This window comes from Engraulis encrasicolus, chromosome 15 (assembly GCF_034702125.1).
Source record: "Engraulis encrasicolus isolate BLACKSEA-1 chromosome 15, IST_EnEncr_1.0, whole genome shotgun sequence".
NCBI lineage: Eukaryota > Metazoa > Chordata > Actinopteri > Clupeiformes > Engraulidae > Engraulis > Engraulis encrasicolus.
Genome location: NC_085871.1, coordinates 9,470,558 through 9,495,557, shown reverse-complemented (window position 1 = coordinate 9,495,557; position 25,000 = coordinate 9,470,558). Strand labels below are relative to the sequence as shown.

Here is a 25,000-nt window from a genome sequence, read left to right as displayed (position 1 = left end):
CAGACCACCTTCCTAACCATTAGACAACAGCTGCCCTGCAGATGATTGAAGAATGGTTTTAGAAATGTACCTGTGTGGATGGTTCTACAATGGTATATCGCGATAACTATCCTTAGTCCTTAGTACTGCGATAACTATCCTTCTAGCCTAACTTAGCACTCACTGGCACTGTACATTTGGGATAAGTAGGTGGTGCCACTTGACAGTTTGAGACCGTTTTTTCATGAAAAGTGCACATCATAACATATAAGATATGACAGATGCTGACAGATGCTTTGTGTTGTCGTGGCAATGTGTTGCGTTGCTATTCAGATAAGGTTATGTTGATGCAGGTAAGAAGCGTTGCCATGGCTCCAAATAAAAATATATTCTATGTTGTCATGATAATGTTACTATGACGCTCGTCTCCAGATAAATTGATGGTGATCCTATTGATCAACCTGCCCCTGGTGGGTGGGGCTGCTTTACGCTGTCATGATAATGTGTTGTATTGCTATGTTAATGTCTGCTGCCCCTGGTGGCAGGTGATGGTAATGTTGCTTAACTCTAGACCACCGCAAGCCCAGGTCTTCCTTCACAGCCAGCACAGTCCTGAGCTGTCTCCCACCTGGCTCTCCTCCTAGATTCACAGTTGTAGGGGAAACCCCACATAAATCCATAAAATAACAAAATCCATAAAGAAATCCCCAAAAAATTGCCCAGTAAGTCCATGGTCCACATAGGGCTTTAACACTGGACTGTTCTATTGTAATGTGCTGTGTTGCTGTGGTAATGTGTGTTGTGTTGCTGTGGCTCCAGATAAGGTGAAGGTGATCCTATTGGGCCTGCTGCCGTTGGTGGGCGGCGATGTTTTATGTTTTCATGGTAATGTATTCTATTGCTGGCGTAATGAGTGCTGTGTTGCTATGGTAATGTGTTCTATTACTATGGTAACTTGTTGTTTTGCTATATTAACCCGTTAAGACACTGCATTATCAATTTCCTGTTACCAGAATGGTAATGTCCAAGTCATAGTGTGTTACCAAAGGACCTCTGTTATGTCATAGTAGTGCAGTACTATTGTAGTTAACTTTTCAATGACTATTACAGCGTGCCACAGGAGGTACAGCGTGCATTATGGGGTTAATGTGTGTTGTGTTGTCATGGCTGCCAGCAGATAAGGAGATAGTGATGGTCGCAATATATTGTGTCGCTATGGTAATGTCTGCTGCCCCTGGTGGGCGGTGGTGTCTTAAGTTGTCATGGTAATGTGCTGTGTTGCTATGGTAACATGTTGTGTTTCTATGGCTGCAGACAAGGTGATGGTGATCCTTTTGGTTCTCTTGCCCCTGCTGGGCGGGGCTGCCCTGCTCCTTATCAGCGTTCTCACGCTGCAGAAGGTGCGTCTCCAGGGGCGACTTGACGACGAGCGCTGGTGGCAGATCGAGTACACCGACATCACCATCCTCAAGGAGCCCAAGGTTAGTCACGAAATATGTACTCACCAAGACAAAATGTTAACATGGATATGGCCTAGTTTCCATTGTGGCCTTCCATTTTACCCCTGACACAGTCATCCAAAAATAATGCAAATCATCAATGTTCCTACCTTGAGCTAATCCCTACCAAACTAGTCCGGCCCCCCCCCCCCCAGAACCATTGAAAATTTGAACCTATTTGTTTTACACCTGTACCTAGAACCTGTATCTTCTTCCTGAGGGCAGTGTCTGATATTCAACAAAGTTTTGTGAGGGCCCGCACACCTCGAAAGTTTCTTTGTCAGCAGGTGAAAGGTCATTTGTGGCAGGTCAAATGACAAGTAAGGACCATATTACTGTCAATAGGTCGTATCAACATGACAGGAGGTCATTTGGCAAAACGTTTGGAGTTTAAAATATAACTGATAATATATAAACCGAAATGTTTGTATCCAATTTTGTCTTTGGCATTAATTATCTGATTTGTCCAGTGCTTCCCCAGTTTGTGTGTGTGTGTGTGTGTGTGTGTGTGTGTGTGTGTGTGTGTGTGTGTGTGTGTGTGTGTGTGTGTGTGTGTGTGTGTGTGTGTGTGTGTGTGTGTGTGTGTGTGTGTGTGTGTGTGCGAGTGTGTGTGTGTGTGTGTGCATGTGTACAGGCTTGTGTTGTCTGGCAGGCTTTCCGTAGTCAGTCCATCGGTACATCAATAAGTAAGACGGGCAGTGTGTGTGTGTGTGTGTGTGTGTGTGTGTGTGTGTGTGTGTGTGTGTGTGTGTGTGTGTGTGTGTGTGTGTGTGTGTGTGTGTGTGTGTGTGTGTGTGTGTGTGTGTGTGTGTGTGTGTGTATGATAGTGTTTCAAGAGTCAGTCTATCGGTACATCTGTTATAAGTAAGACGGGGAGTGGCGGCTCCAGCATGATGTCCAGCACCAGTTTCCATGACGTGAAGGGTCAGGAGAAGATCTTCATCACCATTGGCCTCTATCAGGTGACCCTTTAACCCAGTGGTTCTCAACCTTTTTTGAACAAAAGCCCCCTTTGCCTCATCATTAGCCTCCATACACCCCCTTGACCTCATCAAAAGCGTGCCAATGCCCCCCTTAGTATTGAAAAATAAAACAGACCAATGTCCCCCAATGGGAACTAAGCCCCGCCCCCACTCAGCTGTATCCTTCTCAAAGCCCCCCTGGGACTCCCCAACGTCCCCTGGGGGGCTGTAGCGTCCCCGTTGAGAAACACTGCTTTAACCCCTTTGCACCGTTATGTTTGTTATTTTTATAATCTTACTGTCACGAAAATGGTAATGACAGAGTCTTAATCGGTTACTGAAGACTCTCTGCATTGTCATAGCAATGTTGTTATCATGTAGCTGAGTGTTTTCAGAAAAAAGTGAGCACACGGGCCCATCTGCAGTAAAAGGCTACCAACCTCCCGAAAGAACGAAGGACAGTTTGGCCCACATTTTGTTTTATTTGAGGACCTCATTTTCACGACATGCTAATAACGAAAAAAGATCCCTTGATTCTTAACTCAACACAAAGCAGCATGATTCTTGAGCTGATGGCCCAATGAGGTTATTGTGGTGTGTTGTGTAGTTCTTGGGGGTTGGGGTGGTGGTGGTGGTCAAGCACTGGTGTCACTTTTACCTCTTATTGCACTTTACTTGAAAACCTGCTGCTACTACCGGTAAGTATTGTACCCCAAACGCAATTTCGCTGCCTTTTTCACAATGACCATAAACTCTTGAATCTTGAATCTTGAACGAACACATTCTCATGAAAGATGAGGGTCTTAGCGTTTATGTGCAACTTTGTGCCTATTTTTATGTGCTTCAGAAGCTGATATATTTAGGTTTTTATTGGCTGAGGGCAGCTTTTCTTAAAAAGGGCTCAGGCATTCAGCACCCGTTTTTGCAGGTGCCTTAGGCATCAATGGGTTAAGGAACTGTGGTGTGCTGTGTAATTCTTGTTTTTTTTAAGGAACTGACTAACATGTGCTATATCGTTCTGCACAGGGGAACCACGTGGCCATCAGGTACCTGAAGAACCAGACCATATCAGACGTCAGGAAGCCCTCTGTCATCAAGGAGTTTAACGTGGTATTACACTACTTTATATACATTTAGCGGATGCTTTTCATCCAAAGCTACATATTCTTTATCCAAATTAAAGTATGGTAGTATTGACTAAAACACTCCTTTTACTGTGTGTGTGTGTGTGTGTGTGTGTGTGTGTGTGTGTGTGTGTGTGTGTGTGTGTGTGTGTGTGTGTGTGTGTGTGTGTGTGTGTGTGTGTGTGTGTGTGTGTGTGTGTGTGTGTGTGTCTCAGCTTATGCAAAACATTCTGCTTGTACGCTATTATGAAGGTTAGAAACCCCCCTTTGTATGAAATATGAATCTGTAGAGATTCTTTCCTTTCCTTTCCTTTCCTTTCCTTTCCTTTCCTTTCCTTTCCTTTCCTTTCCTATTCTATTCTATTCTATTCTATTCTATTCTTTTCTTTTCTTTTCTTCTCTGCTCCTCTACAGATGCGTGAGCTGAAGCATGAGAACCTGGTGCAGTTTTTCGGGGTGTGCATCGAGCCCCCTAACGTGTGTCTGGTCATGCAGTACTGCAAGAAGGGCAGCCTGAAGGTCAGTTAGCATCAGCATTTCATATAGTTATGATTTATGACTTTCTGTCTGCATTTTATAGTCACATTATATACTGTTATTTTATTTTATTTCAACATTAGGTGAAGTTGGCAGCAGCATTTGATTTATGACCTTTCATTCTCCAGTCTTCTGTCTTTTTTGTTCATATTATGTACAGTTAATTTTATTTCCTTTTATTTTATTTTATTTTATTTTATTTTATTTTATTTTAATTTAATTTAATTTAATTTAATTTAATTTAATTTAATTTAATTTAATTTAATTTAATTTAATTTAATTTATTCTATTCCACATTCTTGAAAGAACTGGTTAAGAAAGGTTAGTTACTACCAGCATTTAAAGAACAACATGTCTAAGAAATGGTTGCTGATGTTTAGCTTACGTGCATGAGAATAAAGTTTCTCTAGCACCCAGGTATAGCTAACATTAGTCAAATGCAGTTGAACACTTCTTTAGGGATATGTGTATAATAACAAGCACCTCAGACTCACTGCTTGGTCTCGATACCCTCCGGTCTTGGTAATGTCTTGGTCTTGGACTAAGTGGGCTCGACTACATCCCTGAAACACACACATACGCGCGCGCGCACGTGTGCACGCACGCACGCACGCACGCACGCACGCACGCACGCACACACACTCAAGCCATACTGCCCGTACCTGCCCGGGCAATTATCACCTGTGAGCCAGCTAGCTCCATCTCGCCTCCGGCCAGGTGCACTCACTTCTTCCCACCTGTAATCACCTGCAATTATCAGATTCAGTTTCACCTGCTAACGACCCACTAGGCCTACTCCCCGTGGAGCCCATTCACTTGGATTAGATTAGAGATAAATCCCCAAGCTAAAACCCCAGGGGTGCTGCTAGAAATATGTCCACCATTGCACACTTCTCATGACGGTGTCTGTATACGTCTATTACCTGTTCCTGACAAGAGGTCTGTGCCACTGCTGTCTGCTAAATATGATTATCTCTACCAAGGCTATACATGCGCCAAGAAGGATAATTAATTCGAATATCGTTCAGACATTTTGACAATATATTGGTGTGCTCCTTAGCTAATGCTGAATATTTGTTTATGCCGATCCAAGTCCATGAGTGCTTCTGTATTTGTGTGAGTGTGTGTGTGTGTGTGTGTGTGTGTGCACGTGCGCGCATGTATGTGCGTGTGCTTGTTTCATCTTTAGGATGTCCTGAGAAACTCAGAGGTGGATCTGGATTGGATGTTTAAGCTTTCCTTTACGTATGACATCGTCAATGTAAGTAAAGACTGAAGATCAGCACCATTGAAAATTTCTGTGTGTGTCGTATTGCATTGTGTGCGTGCCTGGGCGCGTGGGGTGTGTGTGTATGTGTGGGTGTGTGTGTGTGTGTGCATGTATATGTATGTGTTTTCTGCATGGATACGTACTATATCATGTACTGTAGGCTATGTCTTTTGTCCTAGGGCGTGGAGTTTCCGCATGCATATGTCACGTCTGTCTGTGCTTTCTGCATAAGTCTTTGAGGGTGCATATAGAAGAATGTTTAGCTGGTCACAAAAGTGGTTGGATTATTCAGCAGATTTGGTTCCTATTAGAGTTGTATAAAGACGAAGTACTCAACTACTTCTACTTTATACAACTCTGGTTCCTATTGATATTAACTTGTCGTGTGGATTTAAAGGTGCACTGTCTAATATTTGTAGTCGCTGCAAAACTTACCTACCTAGTAAATATTAAAACCTACTAGTAAATATTAGTTTATTACAATGTAAATATTCACGAAAAGATCAAATTTGGCTGGCAATAAGGCAGCACAGTTTCAATGAGCAGTATAGTTGCAATACCTAATCTGGGTCATTCTCCGTCGACCCTATTCACTTGCTGGAAATGTTTAACTACATCATAACAACATTGCTGTGACATTACAGAGAGCCAAAGTGCTGCGCTAAGGGGTTAAATAAAGTAAATGAAATGTGTATGTCTACCAGGGCATGGAGTTTCTGCACAAGAGCACCCTGAAGTCGCATGGCAACCTGAAGCTGAACACGTGTCTGGTGGACAGCCGCATGCAGGTGAAGCTGTCAGGGTTCGGCCTGTGGGAGCTCAAGCACGGCTGCAAGCACAAACTCATCCCCGTCGACGACCCCTCCTTTGAGGGTGAGCACTAGTCTCTCTGTTTGTATGTATGTGTGTGTATGTCGATAACCCGTCCTGTGAGGCCTGTCTCTCTGTTTTTGTGTGTGTGTGTGTGTGTGTGTGTGCGTGCCTGCGTGCCTGCGTGCCTGCATGTGTTTATGTGTGTCGACAACCCCTCTTTTGAGGCTGAGTATGAGTCTGTGTGTGTGTGTGTGTGTGTGTGTGTGGAGGGGGGGGGTGTCAAACAAGGGCTCTGATCGCTACATAACACGAAATTACACCAAATAGTAATAGTCACATTTTTGTTACACAAATTTAACAGTGATGATTTTGAATGATTTGGATTGGTGACGATGGATTTTTGAGTCAAATTATGATACGTATAATAATGATGATGACAACGATGATAATGATGGTGATGATGATGACGGCTATGGTGATGATGATGGTGTGTGTATGTGTGTGTGTGTGTGTGTGTGTGTGTGTGTGTGTGTGTGTGTGTGTGTGTGTGTGTGTGTGTGTGTATGTGTGTGTGTGTGTGTGTCAGACTTCTATTGGACGGCTCCAGAGCTGCTGAGGGAGGTGTATTTCCCCTGTAACGGGACCCAGAAGGGGGATGTGTACAGCTTTGCCATGATCCTGAGAGAGGTCCTCTACAGCACAGACGAGGGGCCCTTCCACGGGGTCAAGCTAGAGGCCAAAGGTAATGCTGTGTGTGTGTGTGTGTGTGTGTGTGTGTGTGTGTGTGTGTGTGTGTGTGTGTGTGTGTGTGTGTGTCCGTGCGCGTGCATCCACCTTGTGTGTGGGTGTCTGCTAATGTAAGGTACATACATGAACACACAAAGTGTAATGTATTCATATACGTATGCACTTGTGTATCCCAGAGACAATGATGTTCCGATACTAAATCAGTAGAAACACACTGTAGGTCCCCTTTGAAGGTTTAGTCATACAACGTTTCGACCCATCAGTGTCTTGATCAGCCATGGTGATGCATTGATGCCAGATAAACCTTCAAAGCGGAGAGTGTGTGGACTTCTACTCTTTATACTGTAGTTACAGGGGGTGGACAAAATAACTGAGACACCTGTCATTTAATGTCATTTAGTTCCTCTTGCATCCACAGTTAATCTTGTTGGATGTCGTTCATCCTTCTTGGTAGTATGCAGACATTACCTTGATTACTCTTGATACATCACAAAGACCTGCTGTCTCGGTCAAAGATGCAACAGTTACACACGTACCAAGAATTTCTCCTTTTTGAACTCTGATATGTCACCCATAATGTTGTCTACATTGCAAAATTTTGAGCAAAACTGTGCTCTTACCCTGTTAATTGAACCTTCACACTTCACTTTACTGGTGCAATGTGCCATTAAGTAAGGGTTAACGTTCGGCGAGAAGGTCGCTACCGTGGAATAGCAGCACGACAGAGAGAATCTTTAGACCCCGACGCGGAGCGGAGGGGTCTTGTTCTCTCTGAAGTGCTGCTATTCCACAAAGCGACCGACTCGCCGAACGTTAACCCGCTTATTATATGGATATACTTAAATGATTCACACATGGCGGGGACATTTCTTTAGGCCTATTTAATGTTACGTTTATTATAGTTTTTCATGTCAAAAGATTGTTGCTGTGCAAAACAAAACAGTGCCGTTGTGGAACACCGCTAGGCAACAGCTAGGTAGCCAGGACAACAGGTGTTGTCTATCACAGCAGCTGATTAGAGTCTTGTTGAAAAGTCGCTTTAGCAGTGAAAAGTCTTCTTGCCGTTGACAGCGGTCTGTTATAGACCAACCCGTCCGTTATCGAAAAATAACAGACGTGCGAACGTTGGGGAGCCCCAATGAAATGAATGGAGCATTCGAGCGATGACGTCACACCATATAATAATGAAGATTAACCAACAGGCTGGTCCACTTGAGCCATTAAACTTCCAACGCTAAAATGACAGGTGTCTCAGTTATTTTGTCCACCCCCTGTAGATACGCCTTTGTCCTGCACCTGGTCTCAATGAGGTTGGATGTGCTTACCAGGTGAATACACCGGCCGCGACGAGATTCAAGCGACAGAGAATCGTTTTGGTGCAGCAAGAGCGATAAGAGCGATTGAAGCGACTAGAGTATGTCCATTAGCAGAATGCGAGCATTCCAGCATCCTCATTGGTTGTGGTGGCTGTCGTTGAACCACGTCATAGCTGATTTGCATAACATTCCCAGGAGTTCAACTACAAACTGTCACTCTCGTCGCGCGAATCGGCTCTAGTCGCCCGAATTGCTTTTGTTGTGTGACTCAAAGCAAAGTCAATTACTTCCGTCGCTCACCTCGCTCATGTCACGGCCGGTGTATTCGTGCAGTTATGCAGATAGCCTACTAAAACACCAACTGTTCACTAAGGAGTGCTGGTCACTAAGGACTGCTGTTTAATTTTTTTTAAGTTACTTAGAATATGGTTCAGCTTTACTCCAATGGTTGCTGTTGAAGTCTTCACAAGGATTCCAAAGGCTTTTAGTTTTAAAGGTTTTTAAATGCTTGTCAACGTCATCAAGCTATGTGCCTTTGGAGTCATGGCGCTTACAATTAAATTGTTGCGATGTAATCTCTCTTCCAGTACCTCATCCGTCGCCTTTAATTTGGTGCAAATGCGATTAATATATCCCTTCCATCAACGTAATGTACAACAACGGTTAAAATGTGTATTTGCTCTTGGTCCATCTCTATTTTTGGACAAATAAATAAGTGGGAAGCATATTACTCTCCTGTGCGTTTTACCTCAGTCAGCACTTAAGTTTCAAGCAGCCCTACTATTTATATACACGTGTCAATATTTCAGCGAAATAACAGCATACATATTTCAGCATCTCAACGTTTAATTCTTCGGTTTACTTCAGGTGTAACGGAGGCTGCGCTAATATAGCCGACCTGTGCGAACGTGCTTGAAATACGCGATGACGTATCTAGTCTTCCTATAGGATGTCTGTGGGCACTGTGTCTGTGGGCCCACTGGGTACAGCTACCGGTGTTCCAGAAGGTTCCGGGAACACCCACTTTCATAGTTAACACCCCAAAAAAATGGCGTCACCTAACAACCGACTGTAAACACAAGCTTCGGGAGTGCAACCATAGCCGGTTTTACATACAGCCTCCCCACTCACTAGTCGACTCATGCCTGCAGTTCACCTAGTGGCACTGTCGAGAGCACAGCCTCTTCATTCTGAATGTAGTCTGCACTCCTCCGTTGGGGCACCTAGAGAGCAGTACCACCTGGAAAGGTGGCGCGTGGAGTCTCTCGTAATAGAACTACGTACCTTTAGTCAAGTCAAGTCATGTCGGCTTTGTTGTCAATTTCTTTACATGCGCTGGTCATACAAAGAATTGAAATGACGTTTCTTAGTTTACGTTTAGAACCTCTGGGGCGCAGCACATCGATACTGAATACGTCAGGGGGGCAACATTATGGTTCTAAAATATGCCGCGATGAAACAGCTTGAGGCCCAACAGGATACAGGTTCTAAAATCGAAGATGTTCTCCCCTCAACAAGCAGGCCCACGACACCAAACCACTGGATTGGTTGTCACATTTGTGCAAGGTGCCTTTGTGGACCCATATCTTTTGAAGAGAATGGATTCTATGGGATCTAAAACTATACAGATGTACCTGACAAATGTCGAACTCCCTACAGTTAGCTTGGATGTCCCAGATCTCTCTTCTGTAGACGAGACTGCATGCCAAACCAATCTGCAAGCTTTCCCCATCACTGAAGCAGTCAGTGGAAAATGGATTTTTTCTACTAAGTGTATGCCCGATACAGTTGGTTGGAGTGGAGTATTAAATTGCTGAGGGCTCTACAGTGCGAGCGTTATGTGCCTAAAATGATTATGCAAATGAAATTATAAAAATGGTGCACATGTACAAGTATGAATTTCAACCCTCTCATTCGCATGTTGCTCCTGAAATGAATACAGTACATCCCATAGAGAAGACCATGAAGGCGTGAACGAGAGAAGGAGCAAAAGAGAGCAGAAGAGAGAGCGTGCTCAGAGACAGACAAGCAAACAGACGCGGTCGTTTTGAAAAACGAGTTTAGAGATTTTGATGCAGCTGATGATACCCCGCATGAACAAGCTCCTAGAAGTCCAGTCGCTAGCATAACTAACATGAGATGAATTAAACATCACATTATCATCTTAAGGGAGATTTCCCATTAAGAATCTCAGTAAGGGTTAGTTGCCTGTGATAAGGGTACAACGGTATGTGTTCTACTTGGTGGAGGAGTTAGTTAGTTGTGAAGAGAGTACAGAGAATAAGCAATGAAACGCACTGACTACCAACTCGGACTGTACACCAGCTATCAAGCGTGAAGACATCCACTTTCTGATTGTCTGGACTACCGGTAAGCTGAATGCTGCTCATGTGCTAACCGTGATTCCCCACGTCCCCCCCTGCTTTGCTGCCGTTTCTGCTGATGGCCCCCCACACACACACCGGCCACACACACACACACACACACACACACACACACACACACACACACACACACACACACACACACACACACACACACACACACACACACACACACACACACACACACTCCCCGGCCACACGCACATACACACACACAAACTCACACACACACACACACACACACACACACACACACACACACACACACACACACACACACACACACACACACACACACACACACACACACACACACACACACACACACACACACACACACACACGCCCATTTCCCCTCTTCCAGCCAGCCCAGCCTGTGTCCCTCTTCCCATCCTTTTCTTATTTCCTTTGTTTTGGTTAAGCCGGCCGGCCTTTTGGGTTTGTGAAAACTAGAGATTCACCGGATCCTGATTTTTAGAATCCTGCCGGATACCGGATCCACTGCTTAAGACGCTGGCGGATCCGGAACCGCATACCGGATCTTAAGAAAGGGTTGAAACACATAGCCTTCTCGCACATGTGGGCCCTTTTTATTATGTTGTCTCAAACTATTTTTTAGACTCATTGGCTTACTGCCACACTGCCTGCACTGGCCGCTTCCAAAGGGCTTTCACTCCGTGCAGCAATTGGGGTTGTGAAAGACAGACTGAAAAACCTAGTCGAGAGATGCACCAGATCCTGATATTTAGGTAACTGCCGGATACCGGATCCACTGCTTAAGATCCTGCCGGATCCGGATCCTGTGAAAAACCCTATTATCCTGCTGGATCCGGAACCGGATCTTGGATCATGTGCATCTCTAGTGAAAACGTCTGCTATTAGCCAGACTGGATGTGTTTTGCCTTCGTTGTGTTGGGGGCTGTCCTTTTTGTTTTCTTTGTTCGAAACTGATACAAACTTACTGAACACTAAATCACGTTTCAAACGCAGCCTAACTGGTGGACTGGTTTTCTACCTGGCGCTCAACATTTCCTTGATAATATTTCGTACAAGTCAGAGCCACCGTTACAGCAATAAGATATGTTTTCAAGAATGAACAGGTTGTATTTGGCAACACTTCCAGTCACTGTTTGAAAAGGAGCTTGTCGAGGAATTGGACTCTTTCTCTGATGAGATAATTGATGCATATTCAAAGCCAAGCCACGCTGCCTTGCCCTTTGAATTCAGTTGCAGCGCAAATATAGCAGCAGCAAATACGTTAGGTTGGGTTTGTATATCGTGCGTAATAGTATGCGTGATAGTATGGTTCCGTGAGTATGCGCACAAACGTGCTATGATGTGTTCTTTATCTCTGGGCACTGTGTTCCTTTATGTTTTGCAGTGGTTGCATTTGTTCTCTGTGGTTAACGTATAATTGTTTTAGAGAAAGGAACACCAGTATTTTCTTGAGAACACCTAGAAACGCTACGCCACGCAATGATGTTACTTTTTGTGTCTGCCCCATTTGATGTTAGTTACCTTATTTGTAATAATGACAATGATGTCTCAGAGATTACCCGTCAACAGCACTCGGATCCTGCCAGCGGAGGACTGTGCAAGGATGTCAGTTAGATCAGTCTAGTGTTTGCTATGCGGTCTTGTATATTTCCAGAGACAATGACAATATTTCACTGTGTTCTCGTATACTGGCGGTGTCTCAGAGATCATCCGCCAGCTGCGTTCGCCCCCCGCCAGCGGCCCCCTGCGCCCCGAGCTGCCCACCCAGGTTCTGCCAGAGCAGGTGAGGGGGGAGCTGCTGACCGAGCTGCTGGAGGCCTGCTGGAACGAGAACCCGGACCTCAGGCCGCACTTCAGCGCCATACGCAGGCAGCTCAAGGAGGTCAGCCCACAGAGGTAAATAGACACACACACACATAGATGTACAGTGCATGCATACACGCATAAACACACAGGTCATACACATACACGCGTACACACATGCACGCATGCACAGACACACACAGACACACACACACACACACACACGCTTTGTACGAGTTGTATGAGACACACACACACACACACACACACACACACACACACACACACACACACACACACACACACACACACACATGCTTTATACGAGTTGTATGAGACACACACACACACACACACACACACACACACACATGCTTTATACGAGGTGTATGAGACAGACAGACACACACACACACACACACACACACACACACACACACACACACAGAATGTGTACAAGTTGTATGAGACACACACACACACAGAATGTGTACAAGTTGTATGAGACACACACACACACACACACACACACACACACACACACACACACACACACACACACACACACACACACACACACACACACACACACACACACACACACACACACCTAGCTGAACCATCATGAGATACCTCAGTGAATATATTTCCGTATATGACCCCACTATAGCCACACCAACATCCTGGACAACATGGTGAACAAGCTGGAGAAGTATGCCAACCACCTGGAGGAGGTCGTGGAGGAACGGACCAATCAGCTAACAGTAGAGAAGGCCCGTGCAGACAAGCTCGTCTCCAGCATGTTGCCACGGTAACCACCAATAGCCGCCTTCATACACCTCGGCCAATAAGAGAAGAGTTGATATGGCGTTTAAGTAAATAAACAAAGTTTAGGGGGAATGGGACGATTTTTTTGACGCCTCTTTAAAGCCCGCCTCTCAAGCAACTTAATCCCGTGCTTACCTGCCAGTGTGAACTCGTACAGTGTGTGTGTGTGCAGGGTGCGATTTGTCAGAAAACCAGAAGGGGGGATATGTTTCAGATTTTAAGCAATATCAATGGAATTACATTAAACTGTGATTAAAATCATGTAGAAAAAGTGGCAATATCAAAACCAGAAGAGGGGACAATCCCCCCAATCCCCCCCTACAAATCGCACCCTGTGTGTGTGTGTGTTTGTTCCGGTACATAGCAGAGGAGTTGATGGTTCATCAGGTGGTAGATCTCCAGAGCTGTGTGTGTGTGTGTGTGTGTGTGTGTGTGTGTGTGTGTGTGTGTGTGTGTGTGTGTGTGTGTGTGTGTGTGTGTGTGTGTGTGTGTGTGTGTGTGTGTGTGTGTGTGTAGCTACATAGCAGATAAGCTGATGGCGGGCGAGACAGTGGTGCCCCAGAGCTATGACATGGTCACCATCTTCTTCTCGGACATCGTGGGCTTCACGGCCATGTGCTCCGTCAGCTCCGCCATGGAGGTCGTCGCCCTGCTCAACGACCTCTACACACTCTTCGATGACATCATCACCCTTTACGACGTCTACAAGGTATGTGTACAAGGTACGCATCACACAGACAGAGACACAGACGCACACACTCTCACTCTCTCTCTCTTTCTCTTTCTCTTTGTCTCTCTCTCTCTCTCTCACACACACACTTTCTCTCTCTCTCTCTCTCTCTCTCTCTCTCTCTCTCTCTCTCTCGCTTGCTCTCTCTCTCTCTTGCTCTCTCTCTCTCTCTCTCTCTCTCTCTTGCTCTCTCTCTCTCTCTCTCTCTCTCTCGCTCTCTCTCTCTCTCTCTCTCTCGCTCTCTCTCTCCATCTACCCTGCTCATGATCTCTATACACTCGTTGATGAGTTCCTCACACTCAATGATGTCTACAAGGTATATTATACAAACGCAGACGCAAGACGTACAGGCATCGGTACGCTGGTAGAGCAGGCATGGTCATGTAAAAAAATGGTTTGTAAGTTTGTAATAATTGGATTAAGTAAGTGTGTATTTTTTATTTATTTTATTTGGGAGTAAGTATTATTTTAAGCTTGAGCTAAAGACTGGTTATTCATTAAAATTATTCATTTAAATTTTTTTTTTTAATAACTACATGTACATAATTACAATGTCAATGTAAAATGTGATTTGTTGACTTGCCATTGTCCCCATTGATTCTTCATAATGCCCTATTTCTTCATCTCGGTTGTCATAGTAACAGGCATGTTTACCTCTCCCTCCTCCTCTTTTCCAGGTGGAGACGATCGGTGATGCGTACATGGTGGCCAGCGGACTGCCCATCGTCAACGGCAACCGCCACGCGGATGAAATCTCCACCATGGCACTCCACTTCCTGGGGGCCATCAAGCTCTTCAGGATCCGCCACATGCCCAACGAGTGCCTCGCCCTCAGGATCGGCATCAACTCAGGTTCAATAAAGTCAAAGCCCATCTGAGAAACTCCCCATTATCATTGTGACACACACACTGGGCCTGTGGTGGCTCAGGTGGTAGACGAGCCTGTTTTCGGCATCCAGAAAGGTTGCAGGTTCGAGCCCTGCTCTGCCTGACCCTATCGCTGTGTCCTCGATACTTAGCCCTAATTGGTCCTGGTGGCAGGGTGGTACCCTGCTGCGTAGAAGCCACCGTGTCTGTGTGAATGTGAGCGTGAATGGGTGAATTTGAGGCATGCAATGTAAAGCGCTTTGAGTGCTCGAAGGAGTGGAATTTATCAATGGTCCATCTACCATTAACCATTACACTCCATTGCACATTGTGCTCACGGCAGACAACGCAATTGCATTTACGCCTCACCTGTGCAAGGAGGCAGCTCTAAGCAGCGCCTCAAGGGGCAGTACCATGCGGAGGCTACCTCAGACATGTTGAGCACTCAAGACAGGTAGACCAGTTACAGTAACTCAGTGAAGTCACCTGTCCCGGAAGAAAACGGGGGCAGGCAGGGCCAGAGAATGCACAAGTAAGATATAGTAAGAGCCTAGGGGGCCTCTGATTGGTCAAAGGGGAAAACAAATCAACTGCAGAATTGTGACAAGATGCAATATTGAAAAGTGTCAAGAAGTTTTTAATCCTCCGCTCCCACAGTTGGCAGATATGTTTGGTCTTTTTGACTTTATTTATGATAGTATAGTGAAGATGGTGACAGGAAGCGAGTGGGGAGAGAGAGATGGGGAAGGGCTGGCAAAGGACACGGTCCGGGAATCGAACCCGGGTCGGCCGCATAGGAGACGAGTGCCCTACCGTTTGCCCACGGTAGGGCCAGATATGTTATTCATAAATCCTAGTTTGGAATTATGACGCTGTCCATGTACTTTTGTCACAAAATGTGCCTTCCACTGGGAACTACAGCAACCTGTAGCCTAGGGGCTCCAGGCCATCTTAATCCAGCCCTGGGGGGCATGGTTTTAATTTCTGAAGCTGGAACTGACACCTGGTACCTGGTAATTGAGGCCTTTTGGGGAAGGTGTGAGGATGGAAGGGTTCAGTTTGTACTGGACTTCTGGGACCTGTGACTCCCTCATGTACATGAGTTGGACAGGGGGAGAAATAGGGCCCGGGCATTTTTGACTTAAAGGGCCCCTTCATAATTAGCGGTGCAGAACTGAATCACCGATGGGCCCTGCACCCTTATGGGCCCCTATTTTCAGAAATGTTAAAAAAGATAAAAAATATATATATATATATTTTACATTTCTGAAAATAGGGGGCCACAAGGGTGCAGGGCCCACTGGGAAATGCCCGGTATGCCAGATGGCCAGTTCAGCGCTGCTCATGTACTAATTTTGTGTCTGTCCGTCTCTCCTCAGGTCCCGTGGTGGCAGGAGTGGTGGGGACAACCATGCCCAGGTACTGCCTCTTCGGGGACACTGTCAACATGGCATCCAGGATGGAGAGCAACAGCCTACGTGTGTACCCAACCCACACACACGCACGCACGCACACGCACACTTAGATATAAGTCAATATATGTATGTCTGTAAACGTACACATAGTTGTGAGTCATTATTTCAGGGGTGTATTATTTTGCCTGACTCCATTGAATTATCTGTGTGTTGATGGTGCCATTGGTAACCACCAGAGGTGTCAAAAGTAAAAGTTAAAGTGAATTCAAGGTGTACATATGGTTATTTATGGTGTAACACTAGCACATGCTATTACATAGCTGTTACACCAGTTATTGCTTTGTACCTAATGAGATAGATAGACTGTGTTGTTACTGAAAAACACTCAAAAACTAACAAGGTCCCACCACAAACTTGATCCAACCAGCACAGAGTCAACTTATCGTCAAACAAGTGCACAGGTCTACTAATTACTTGGATAAGTTACCTGTGTTGGAAGGAAACTGTGCTTCTTTTTCAACTTTTACTTTTACTACTTTTTATACCTCTGTTAGTAACGTAATTATATTGCACTTGATGTGATGATGTGACATCGCACTGCAGCCCTGAAGATCCATGTCTCCCAGAGCACGGCCGACATCCTGCTGCAGATGGGCAACTATGAGCTGGAGGAGAGAGGAGACATTGACATCAAGGTACATACTGCAGTACCTGTGCTTACATCTAGAACAGGGGCGTCAAATCAGTGGTGTAGTCTACGTAGAAAGCGGGTATACGGAGTATACCCACTTCTAAATTTCAGGGATTTCAGTATACCCACTTAAAATTGATTGATCCATTGTTCTGAATAGCACAAATATATACAGTATACCCACTTCAAAAAATGCTCAAATATAAAGTATACCCACCATAAAAAAGTAGACTACACCACTTTGTCAAATGTAAGGCTTGGGGGCCGGATGCGATCTGACATATAGTTTAATACGGCCCCCAGACTTGTAGAGGGGGAAACAAAAAAGTCAAAGAATGTCAGAAATCTTTAGCCCATTACGAAGTGGCTTTAGGTGTCTAAGATTTCAAGTCGTCAGTACATGAGAACGAGTTTGCCTTATTTTTGCGTGTGTGTGTGTGTGTGTGTGTGTGTGTGTGTGTGTGTGTGTGTGTGTGTGTGTGTGTGTGTGTGTGTGTGTGTGTGTGTTTGTGTTTGTGTGTGTGTGTGTGTGTGTGTGTATGTGTGTGTGTGTGTGTGTGTGTGTGTGTGTGTTGTTTCCAGGGAAAGGGCAGTCAAAAGACATTCTGGCTGAACAGTAAGGAGGGGTTCGTCTTCACACCTAAAGACAACTCTGCCCCCTCCCACCACAGTACACAGGTACAGGGCAGCTGCTCTGTATATTTATGTTTTCATATCATGTTAAAATTGTACATTTAACTACGGTATTTTCTTGTTGTTTTCTTGTTGTCTGACCAAGCTACGTTGTCAGTAAAGAAGTATTTCGGCACTTTTAGTTTTTACCAGTAATGATAAAATTTGGTGTTAAATTTGGCGGCCAAAATAAAGTCCCCATTTCAGGTTTAGGTCCCCAGAAGGTTAGTTAGGCAGACACACACACACACACACACACACACACACACACACACACACACACACACACACACACACACACACACACACACACACACACACACACACACACACACATATGCACAGAGACATGCTTCAAAGAGGTTTGTTACAGTACAGGAATGGACTAAGTGTATTTTGTGTGCGTGTGTGTGTGTGCGTGCGTGTGTGCGTGCGTGCGTGCGTGTGTGCCTGCATGCATGTTTGCTTGTATGACACAGGATAGAGTGGAGAGCAAAGATAAACTGAAAACCCAGCGCGCCCATCCCTTGGGCAAGATGGCTGACATGACCCTGGCAGTACCAAGCATTGAAGTTCCCTAGACACAGGAGCTTTCTGAAGCTTTACACTGAGCTCTACTTCCCTCTGCAGGTAAGTCCTGGAGCCTATATTGTTGCTATTGCTCTGCGAATGGCATCTACCAAGCAAGGGATAGGTGCTGAAGAAGAGACTTTTTTGTAACCTGTTAGCTTGCCTCAATAAAGGCTTTCTTTTTACCTCCGCCAAGGAGGTAATGTTTTCGGTCGCGTTGGTTTGTCTGTCTGTCTGTTTGTTTGTTTGTCTGTCAGCAGCATAACTCAAAAACTAATCAACAGATTTGAACGAAACTTTGTGAGTTTGTTGATAATGACCCAAGGAACAAGTGATTAAATTCTGGTGGTGATCCGGATCACGAACCGGAACCAGGACTTTTTAAAAGATTCTGTCAGCAAGATAGCTCAAGAACTAATCAATTGATTTGGACGAAACTTTGTGGAGCTGTTAGTAATGACCCAAAGAACAAGTGATTAAATTCTGGTAGTGATCCGGATCACGGACCGGAACTAGGACTTTTCAAAAGATTCTTCATCTATATTCCCCCTAGTGACCAGAAACTGAATTGCGGGAACACCACAAAAACAAGGCAGAAAGACTTGGGGTGTAACAGTCAAATGTATCAAGCAGCTTCCTTGGCGGAGGTCTGCACTCTCTGAGTGCTTCTAGTTTATATTTTTTTTGTTTTTCAGACTTTATTAGTGACAGGAAAGTTTGAGAGAGAGACAGGAAATGTTTGGGAGAGAGAGACGGGGAAGGGGCGGCAAAGGACCCGGGCCGGAATCGAACCCGGGTCCACGGCGTAGAAGACGAGACCAATAAAGGCTTTTTAATTCATTCTGACAGGGTGCCTTTGGAAATACCTGGCAAGGCTTACACTGAAGTAACCACTGAAGTTTAGGTTTGGCCAAATTGAATAATAATAATTTTCCTTTATCAAGGACTTAAATATGTGTGTTATGTCTTGTGGGCAATGTCTTTATTTATGTGTGTATGCTACTTGACACCCACTGGGATCAATAAACGATACTTTACTCTACTCTACTCTACTTACTTTAGATCAAAACACTTACTTTAGTCAATAAGTGAAGTAGTGCTCATGATGACAACTGAATTGTTAGGGGCTTTAGTTTTTGAGGTAAGTTCTGGACTGTAGTCTAAATGACACCAATGCTGGATCACAAATGGCGTACTTGTGCACATCAGGCACTGCCCGAAGTGCACAAATGTGCCATTTGAGATCCAGCATAAAAGTAGAAATGCTCAGGCCAATACTGCCACCATGTGGCATGTGTTGATCATTACAAGCATGAATGTGGCAGACAGACTCGTATAAAGCTGAACAGAGAGAAAGTGGACAGAGTTTATTATAATTGCAAAAACACATAAAAATGTCTTCATCATTCTTTGTCCAAAATCATTGCAATACAGTACAATTCAATTCAATGAAAAACAAGGAAACATGCTCCTTGGTTAATTCCTGTTAATTCTTTTTCTTCCATCCATATATCTGTGGATCTCTACAAATCAGCATGTGGAGGCAGATCCCTCCTATATCAAGCTACCTGGGCAGTAACGTGCCATAAAACACTGCAGCCTCCTGGTGCCTGGTCTCTGGGCTGGACTCTTGTCTGTGGACTGTCTTTGGTCTGGGGGGTTGGTGGTCTTCAGAAGATGTTGCTGGGGAAGAGGGTGGCTGGCTGGCTGGCTGGCTGGCTGGCTGGTCGTTGGGGATAGTCGATGATGGCAGCAGGGTTGGGCTCACTGGTCCCTAAAGAGGGGAAGGCAGTGGAAGGGGAGAGGAGAGGAGAGGAGAGGAGTGGAGAGGAGAGGAGTGTGTGGTTCTTCCCCTGAGGACAGGTGTGTGTGTGCTTGCGTGCGTGCGTGCATGTGTGGATGTTTGCATGTGTACATTATGTGTGTGTGTGTGTGTGTGTGAGAGAGAGAGAAAAAAAGAGTGTGTGTGTGTTTGCACCATGAACAGAGACCAAAGCCTTGTGACCCCATGGCCTTCACAGCATCCTTGGCAGATGGTTGAAACTGCCCAGTAAACTCACGAAGACCACACAGATGACAGACAAGTAGACACCTGACACAAAACAAGGAGTTCATGTTGATCACAGAAGCCTATAAAACGATATTCACCATATATCCATAGTAATTAATTGGTTATTCATCTGTTTGTATCTCTATTGTAATAATTATATGTACCTTAGCCATTAGAGCATATTTACATCATAAGCAGATTTCACTGCATTTGATTTTGAATTAATGCGTTCAATTCTACTTGATTTACTTATATGGACAAGTGGCGTCCATATCATGAAAATGTTCAGCAACATTCACTTTGATGTGTAGATAAATAGTTGTGAAATTTATTTTTTCCTATACACTATTTACTGTTGCGTGTCTGATGTACATTTTATGTATTTCATTTGTACGTGTAAACAATCTTTGTTTTATGTGTGTGCACACTGTACTATATTAGGCCTGTGTGGGTTTTTATAAACTTTGTACTCTTTTGTGTGGGAAAAAAATCCTGGTAAAATAGTTCTCCTCCCCATTGCCATGCACATGATTGACTGTACATGACATGACAATAAATCCATCTTAACTTAAATGGTTTCAGATGTGCTATATATGGGACACATGTAGTGAAGTAACAGTCTGATGTTAAGATTAACAGATTTGAATTAGGGTGCTTGTCTTGAAAATAAAGTTGAACCAAAAAGTTGACGTTCAAAATAATGACTGTGATATTGATCCATAAAAACAGTAGAGCTATGGTGTAGTTACCTGACAAGTGTCGGTAGCTAGAAGACAGTTCTCCTGCAGGAAAGGCAAGCAGAGGACACCAGATGGAATTCATAATAATATAGTAATTTAATATGAGGTAAAGATCAATGATAAAAGTACTTTATTTGTCACATGCATTGAATTACAAAATAAAACTTGCAGTGAAATTAGAGTTTTCCGCCTGTACTGTGCATAGGTGAGTGTGTGTGTGTGCTTTCTGAGTTACTTATGTTAGTCAGTACTGGGATGCTATCCAGCATATAGTAATCTTGCACATGTGCTAAGACTGATATTGAAGTCAGGCGTGTTGTTTTCCAGTACTTCGTTTATAGGGTTGCCACTTCTGTCTGAAAAAGAAACCTGGACATTTCAAACTGAATCGACCATGTTGCCTGTACGTGTAACTGAGGTGTTCCTGTGGAGTCTGCCACTCGGGGCTGGAACCCACCACCTCCTAGTCAATGCTCCAGTTCGGGTATGGGAGGCACAGCATGATAGCACTGAGCTAAAGGACCAAGTAGGCCTAGAACTTCAGCCTAGAACTTCAGCCAATCAGGAAAAACCGGGACAGGTGGCAACACTTGTTAAGAAGAGAGGGTTCGGGCTAAGGTGTGAACAGCGAGGTTCATCCGATCAGAATGAGAATAAATGCTTGAGCCAGTATTGCAGTGCTTTTCTTCTTTATTGATAAATACTCCTAACACATACGAGTGAGGGTGTGTGTGGCCTTCATCAGAATCATGGCCATAAATGTACAGTACCTCGAACTTGGAACTCTGTGGTCAAGATTCCGCCTGACACCTCCGGGTCCGCCTGGAGGCTTCTGGCTGTACAAGGAATCTGAAGGGGGCACAGCAGATATTTCATACAGCTTTCCAAATGTTTACTGATAAAAAAAAGTCCTTTAAAAGCGCTTGATCAGATCATGTCATTGCAGTTTTGCACTAGGCCTACTTTATCTAGAGTGGCGACACCATCCTATGTACTCCACCCAAAGATTTTGGCTCCGCACCTAGTCTGGCGAAACCCTCCTAGCTTGGTTCGCTTTCGCATTGTTAAGCCAATCAGCAAACAGTTGAGAGTGGTGACGAAGAACTCACCCGCTAAGACCGTTACTGATTGGTTAAGGTAACATACGTTTGTTATGTTATTTGTATGCTTTTGCGACACTATATCGTAACAGTCATGCTAATAAAGCACAATATGGGTTTTAATTTGAATTCGGAACTCCAAGGAATTTAAATGGCAGAGTAAGATCAGACCATCTCCCTCCCTCCATGGAGACAGATTCTTCTTAGCTTTCGCCAGACTGTTTGAAGGAGTCAACAGTCAGTTTTGCCCAGGCTATACTTTATGTAGGCTACGGGCCACTTTCACTTCCAGACCTACAACTATGAGTAGTGTCAGACAAAGTAGCTGGCAAGGATAATGATATATAGTCTTATCAATTCAGTGGGGTTCTAGGGGCGGCTATTAACATGTTATTTCTGTGCTATTACCATTCTATTGCAATAATAACATGGTATTAGATGTTTTTTAATCAGCACTTTTGGTATATTTAATCGTGGGCCGGAGCTGCGGTTAAGATGGTAAGATCGGAGCTGTATAAATGATATAGTATGATACACACCGGCTGACAGTAGAGTTTCTCTCCGTCACACAGCTGTACATCACAGTGGAGCCACACAGTAGACACCTTGTCCAGCCTTTGGAAGCGGAACGAGTTGAACTTGAAGGTGGAGCGGCTGTCTTTGGCGTTGTCAAATATAGTCACCGTGGGGTCTGACGGACAGCTGGGAAGAACAAAACGAAACAGGATTCAGAACTGGAAAGATGAACTGTCCCATTTACATGTGTGTTTACTGTGTTCGCTCTTGTGCTTGTTTGTATAGTTTGTGTATGTGTGTGTACGTGCACGCGTGCGTGCGCACATGTGTGTGTGTGTGTGTGTGTGTGTGTGTGTGTGTGTGTGTGTGTGTGTGTGTGTGTGTGTGTGTGTGTGTGTGTTTGCCTGTGTGTGTGGGTGTGTGCGTGCGTGTGTGTGTGTTTGCCTGTGTGTGTGCGCGCGCGCTTGCGTGCGTGTGTGTTTGCCTGTGTGTGTGCGCGCGCGTGTGTGTGTGTGTCTGTGTGTGTGTGTGTGTGTGTGCTTGCGTGCGTGTGCCTGAGAGAGGACAGCAAGTGGAAGGGGACATACTGAGGTGTGTGTGTGTGTGTGTGTGTGTGTGTGTGTGTGTGTGTGTGTGTGTGTGTGTGTGTGTGTGTGTGTGTGTGTGTGTGTGTGTGTGTGTGTGTGTGTTTTACCTGTTGATGATGAGGCTCCATCTCTTCTTGTCTGTAGAGTAGGGGGAGGGAGTGGCCCAGCAGTTACTTATCACCACCTTAAACCTGACCAGACCAGGAGACGAGAACATTGACAAGGGCTTCTTTACATCATCTTAACCAGAGAGAGTAGAGAGAGAGGGGTTCCATTGGCCCATTGTTTCCGGGTTCTATTATTGCAAGGGGGAGGGGGGTAAATCCCCATTTAGACAGACCTAGGCAGACCTAAGGACTATTCTATTCAATGCTAGGAGCATTATGACACGCCCTTTTAGGCAGACCGGAACCTGGTCACATTAGGTGCCCATAGAAACCTATTATGTTGGCATATCTCTATACTTAAAGAATGTCTGTCTTAACTCTGCCCTTGACCTGTGCTTGTGGTGTTCTCGTGCTTCGCTGACGCCCTGCCTCCGTGGAGAAAACAATAACGTTTCTCCTGTGTCAGCCTAGCTACAATAACTTTTGGGAGACTTCTCCCCATTCAACATCCTGCGATGACAAATGAGAAAATAACCTGCGCTTTTTTGAGATATTGAATTAAACGTCTGTCGTCAATGACGTCTTGTGACGTCATCACAAGGCCACAAGCACAAGGGAGGACGGGAGTTAAAGGACCCATAGTGTCATGTCAGACTCAGCAACATATTGACATGTTTGAAAAGAACATATTTTTCAAAATAATGCAATACGAGTGTGGGAATGTGTGCATGGGTCTGTCATAATTACCAACCGCATAAGCAGTGGCTATCCTCCATACAGTAACTTTCTTTCTGCGCCCGCACCACTGTGTGTGTGTGTGTGTGTGTGTGTGTGTGTGTGTGTGTGTGTGTGTGTGTGTGTGTGTGTGTGTGTGTGTGTGTGTGTGTGTGTGTGTGTGTGTGCGTGTGTGTGTGTGAGTGTGACAGCCTCATGGGCCCAGGGCAAAGTTATCTGTAAGGGCCCCCACCCAATACATAGAATGTAATGAGGACCCAATTCTGGGCCCCCTCTCTCCCTAGGCCAGGGACAAGTGACCTGCTTGTTCCCCCTTGTCAGTTTCCCTGTGAGTACGTGTGAGTTACAGGTCTGTATGATTTTGCCTTGGTGTGTATGTGACGACTGTGAGGTAGGGGACATAAAGCATGTACCTGTTGCTTAGGCCCTTCGCCTCTATACCGATGAAGACCTCAGATCCAATTTCTGACGTATCGATGACATACGGAGCATCTTTGGCATACAGAAACTTGGAGTTCTGATTGTCACCATGAAAAACAAAAGAGTAAACCGTTATGAGTCAGCGGGGAGGAATGTAAGCATCTCACTACTAAACTAAGATTTCTGCTATGATACAATTAGAAATCAATGAAGCTACTAAATTATTATCTACTTGTGCAGTGTTTACTTGTTAGTATCTGCTTGTTTGTGAATTTCTTGTTGCACAACATGAAAAGGGAGAAATACTGAATCGAAAACCAGGAACACAGATTATTCTCTAGACAAGCAACTCCTTTTGGAGGCATTCATTAATGTAACATTCTAATTTAAGTTCTTGTAGTCATGCTACTGTATATCCAAACAGTCATGTCATGTAAGAGACATACGTAAATCATGCAAGTGTGTGCGTATATGCAATATTGATTTAAAAACACTGCTACTCACGGTGAAAACGTTCATGGACAACTGAGACTTAAAGGAA

General features: G+C 44.7%; 2 protein-coding genes across 2 annotated transcripts in view; one reads left to right on the top strand and one right to left on the bottom strand.

Moving 5' to 3' along the window:
* gucy2g (guanylate cyclase 2g) overlaps positions 1–18,215 on the top strand; it is a 29,473-nt gene extending 11,258 nt beyond the window's left edge. The window contains exons 11-25 of the mRNA XM_063218150.1: positions 1,294–1,460; positions 2,306–2,440; positions 3,467–3,550; positions 3,979–4,083; positions 5,291–5,362; positions 6,076–6,244; positions 6,771–6,926; positions 12,332–12,524; positions 13,102–13,242; positions 13,776–13,968; positions 14,667–14,841; positions 16,236–16,334; positions 16,875–16,966; positions 17,545–17,640; positions 18,114–18,215. Coding sequence (XP_063074220.1) covers positions 1,294–1,460; positions 2,306–2,440; positions 3,467–3,550; positions 3,979–4,083; positions 5,291–5,362; positions 6,076–6,244; positions 6,771–6,926; positions 12,332–12,524; positions 13,102–13,242; positions 13,776–13,968; positions 14,667–14,841; positions 16,236–16,334; positions 16,875–16,966; positions 17,545–17,640; positions 18,114–18,215 — 1,979 coding nt within the window. The remainder of the gene's footprint in view (positions 1–1,293; positions 1,461–2,305; positions 2,441–3,466; positions 3,551–3,978; positions 4,084–5,290; positions 5,363–6,075; positions 6,245–6,770; positions 6,927–12,331; positions 12,525–13,101; positions 13,243–13,775; positions 13,969–14,666; positions 14,842–16,235; positions 16,335–16,874; positions 16,967–17,544; positions 17,641–18,113) is intronic.
* Positions 18,216–19,922: 1,707 nt separating this feature from the next.
* tectb (tectorin beta) overlaps positions 19,923–25,000 on the bottom strand; it is a 19,248-nt gene continuing 14,170 nt past the window's right edge. The window contains exons 8-14 of the mRNA XM_063218149.1: positions 24,964–25,000; positions 24,453–24,556; positions 23,305–23,388; positions 22,634–22,796; positions 21,765–21,843; positions 21,004–21,036; positions 19,923–20,296 (exon numbers count right to left, since the gene is read on the bottom strand). The exon at positions 24,964–25,000 is cut by the window's right edge and continues 36 nt beyond it. Of these exons, the coding sequence (XP_063074219.1) occupies positions 20,220–20,296; positions 21,004–21,036; positions 21,765–21,843; positions 22,634–22,796; positions 23,305–23,388; positions 24,453–24,556; positions 24,964–25,000 (577 nt within the window). The 3' untranslated portion in view covers positions 19,923–20,219. The remainder of the gene's footprint in view (positions 20,297–21,003; positions 21,037–21,764; positions 21,844–22,633; positions 22,797–23,304; positions 23,389–24,452; positions 24,557–24,963) is intronic.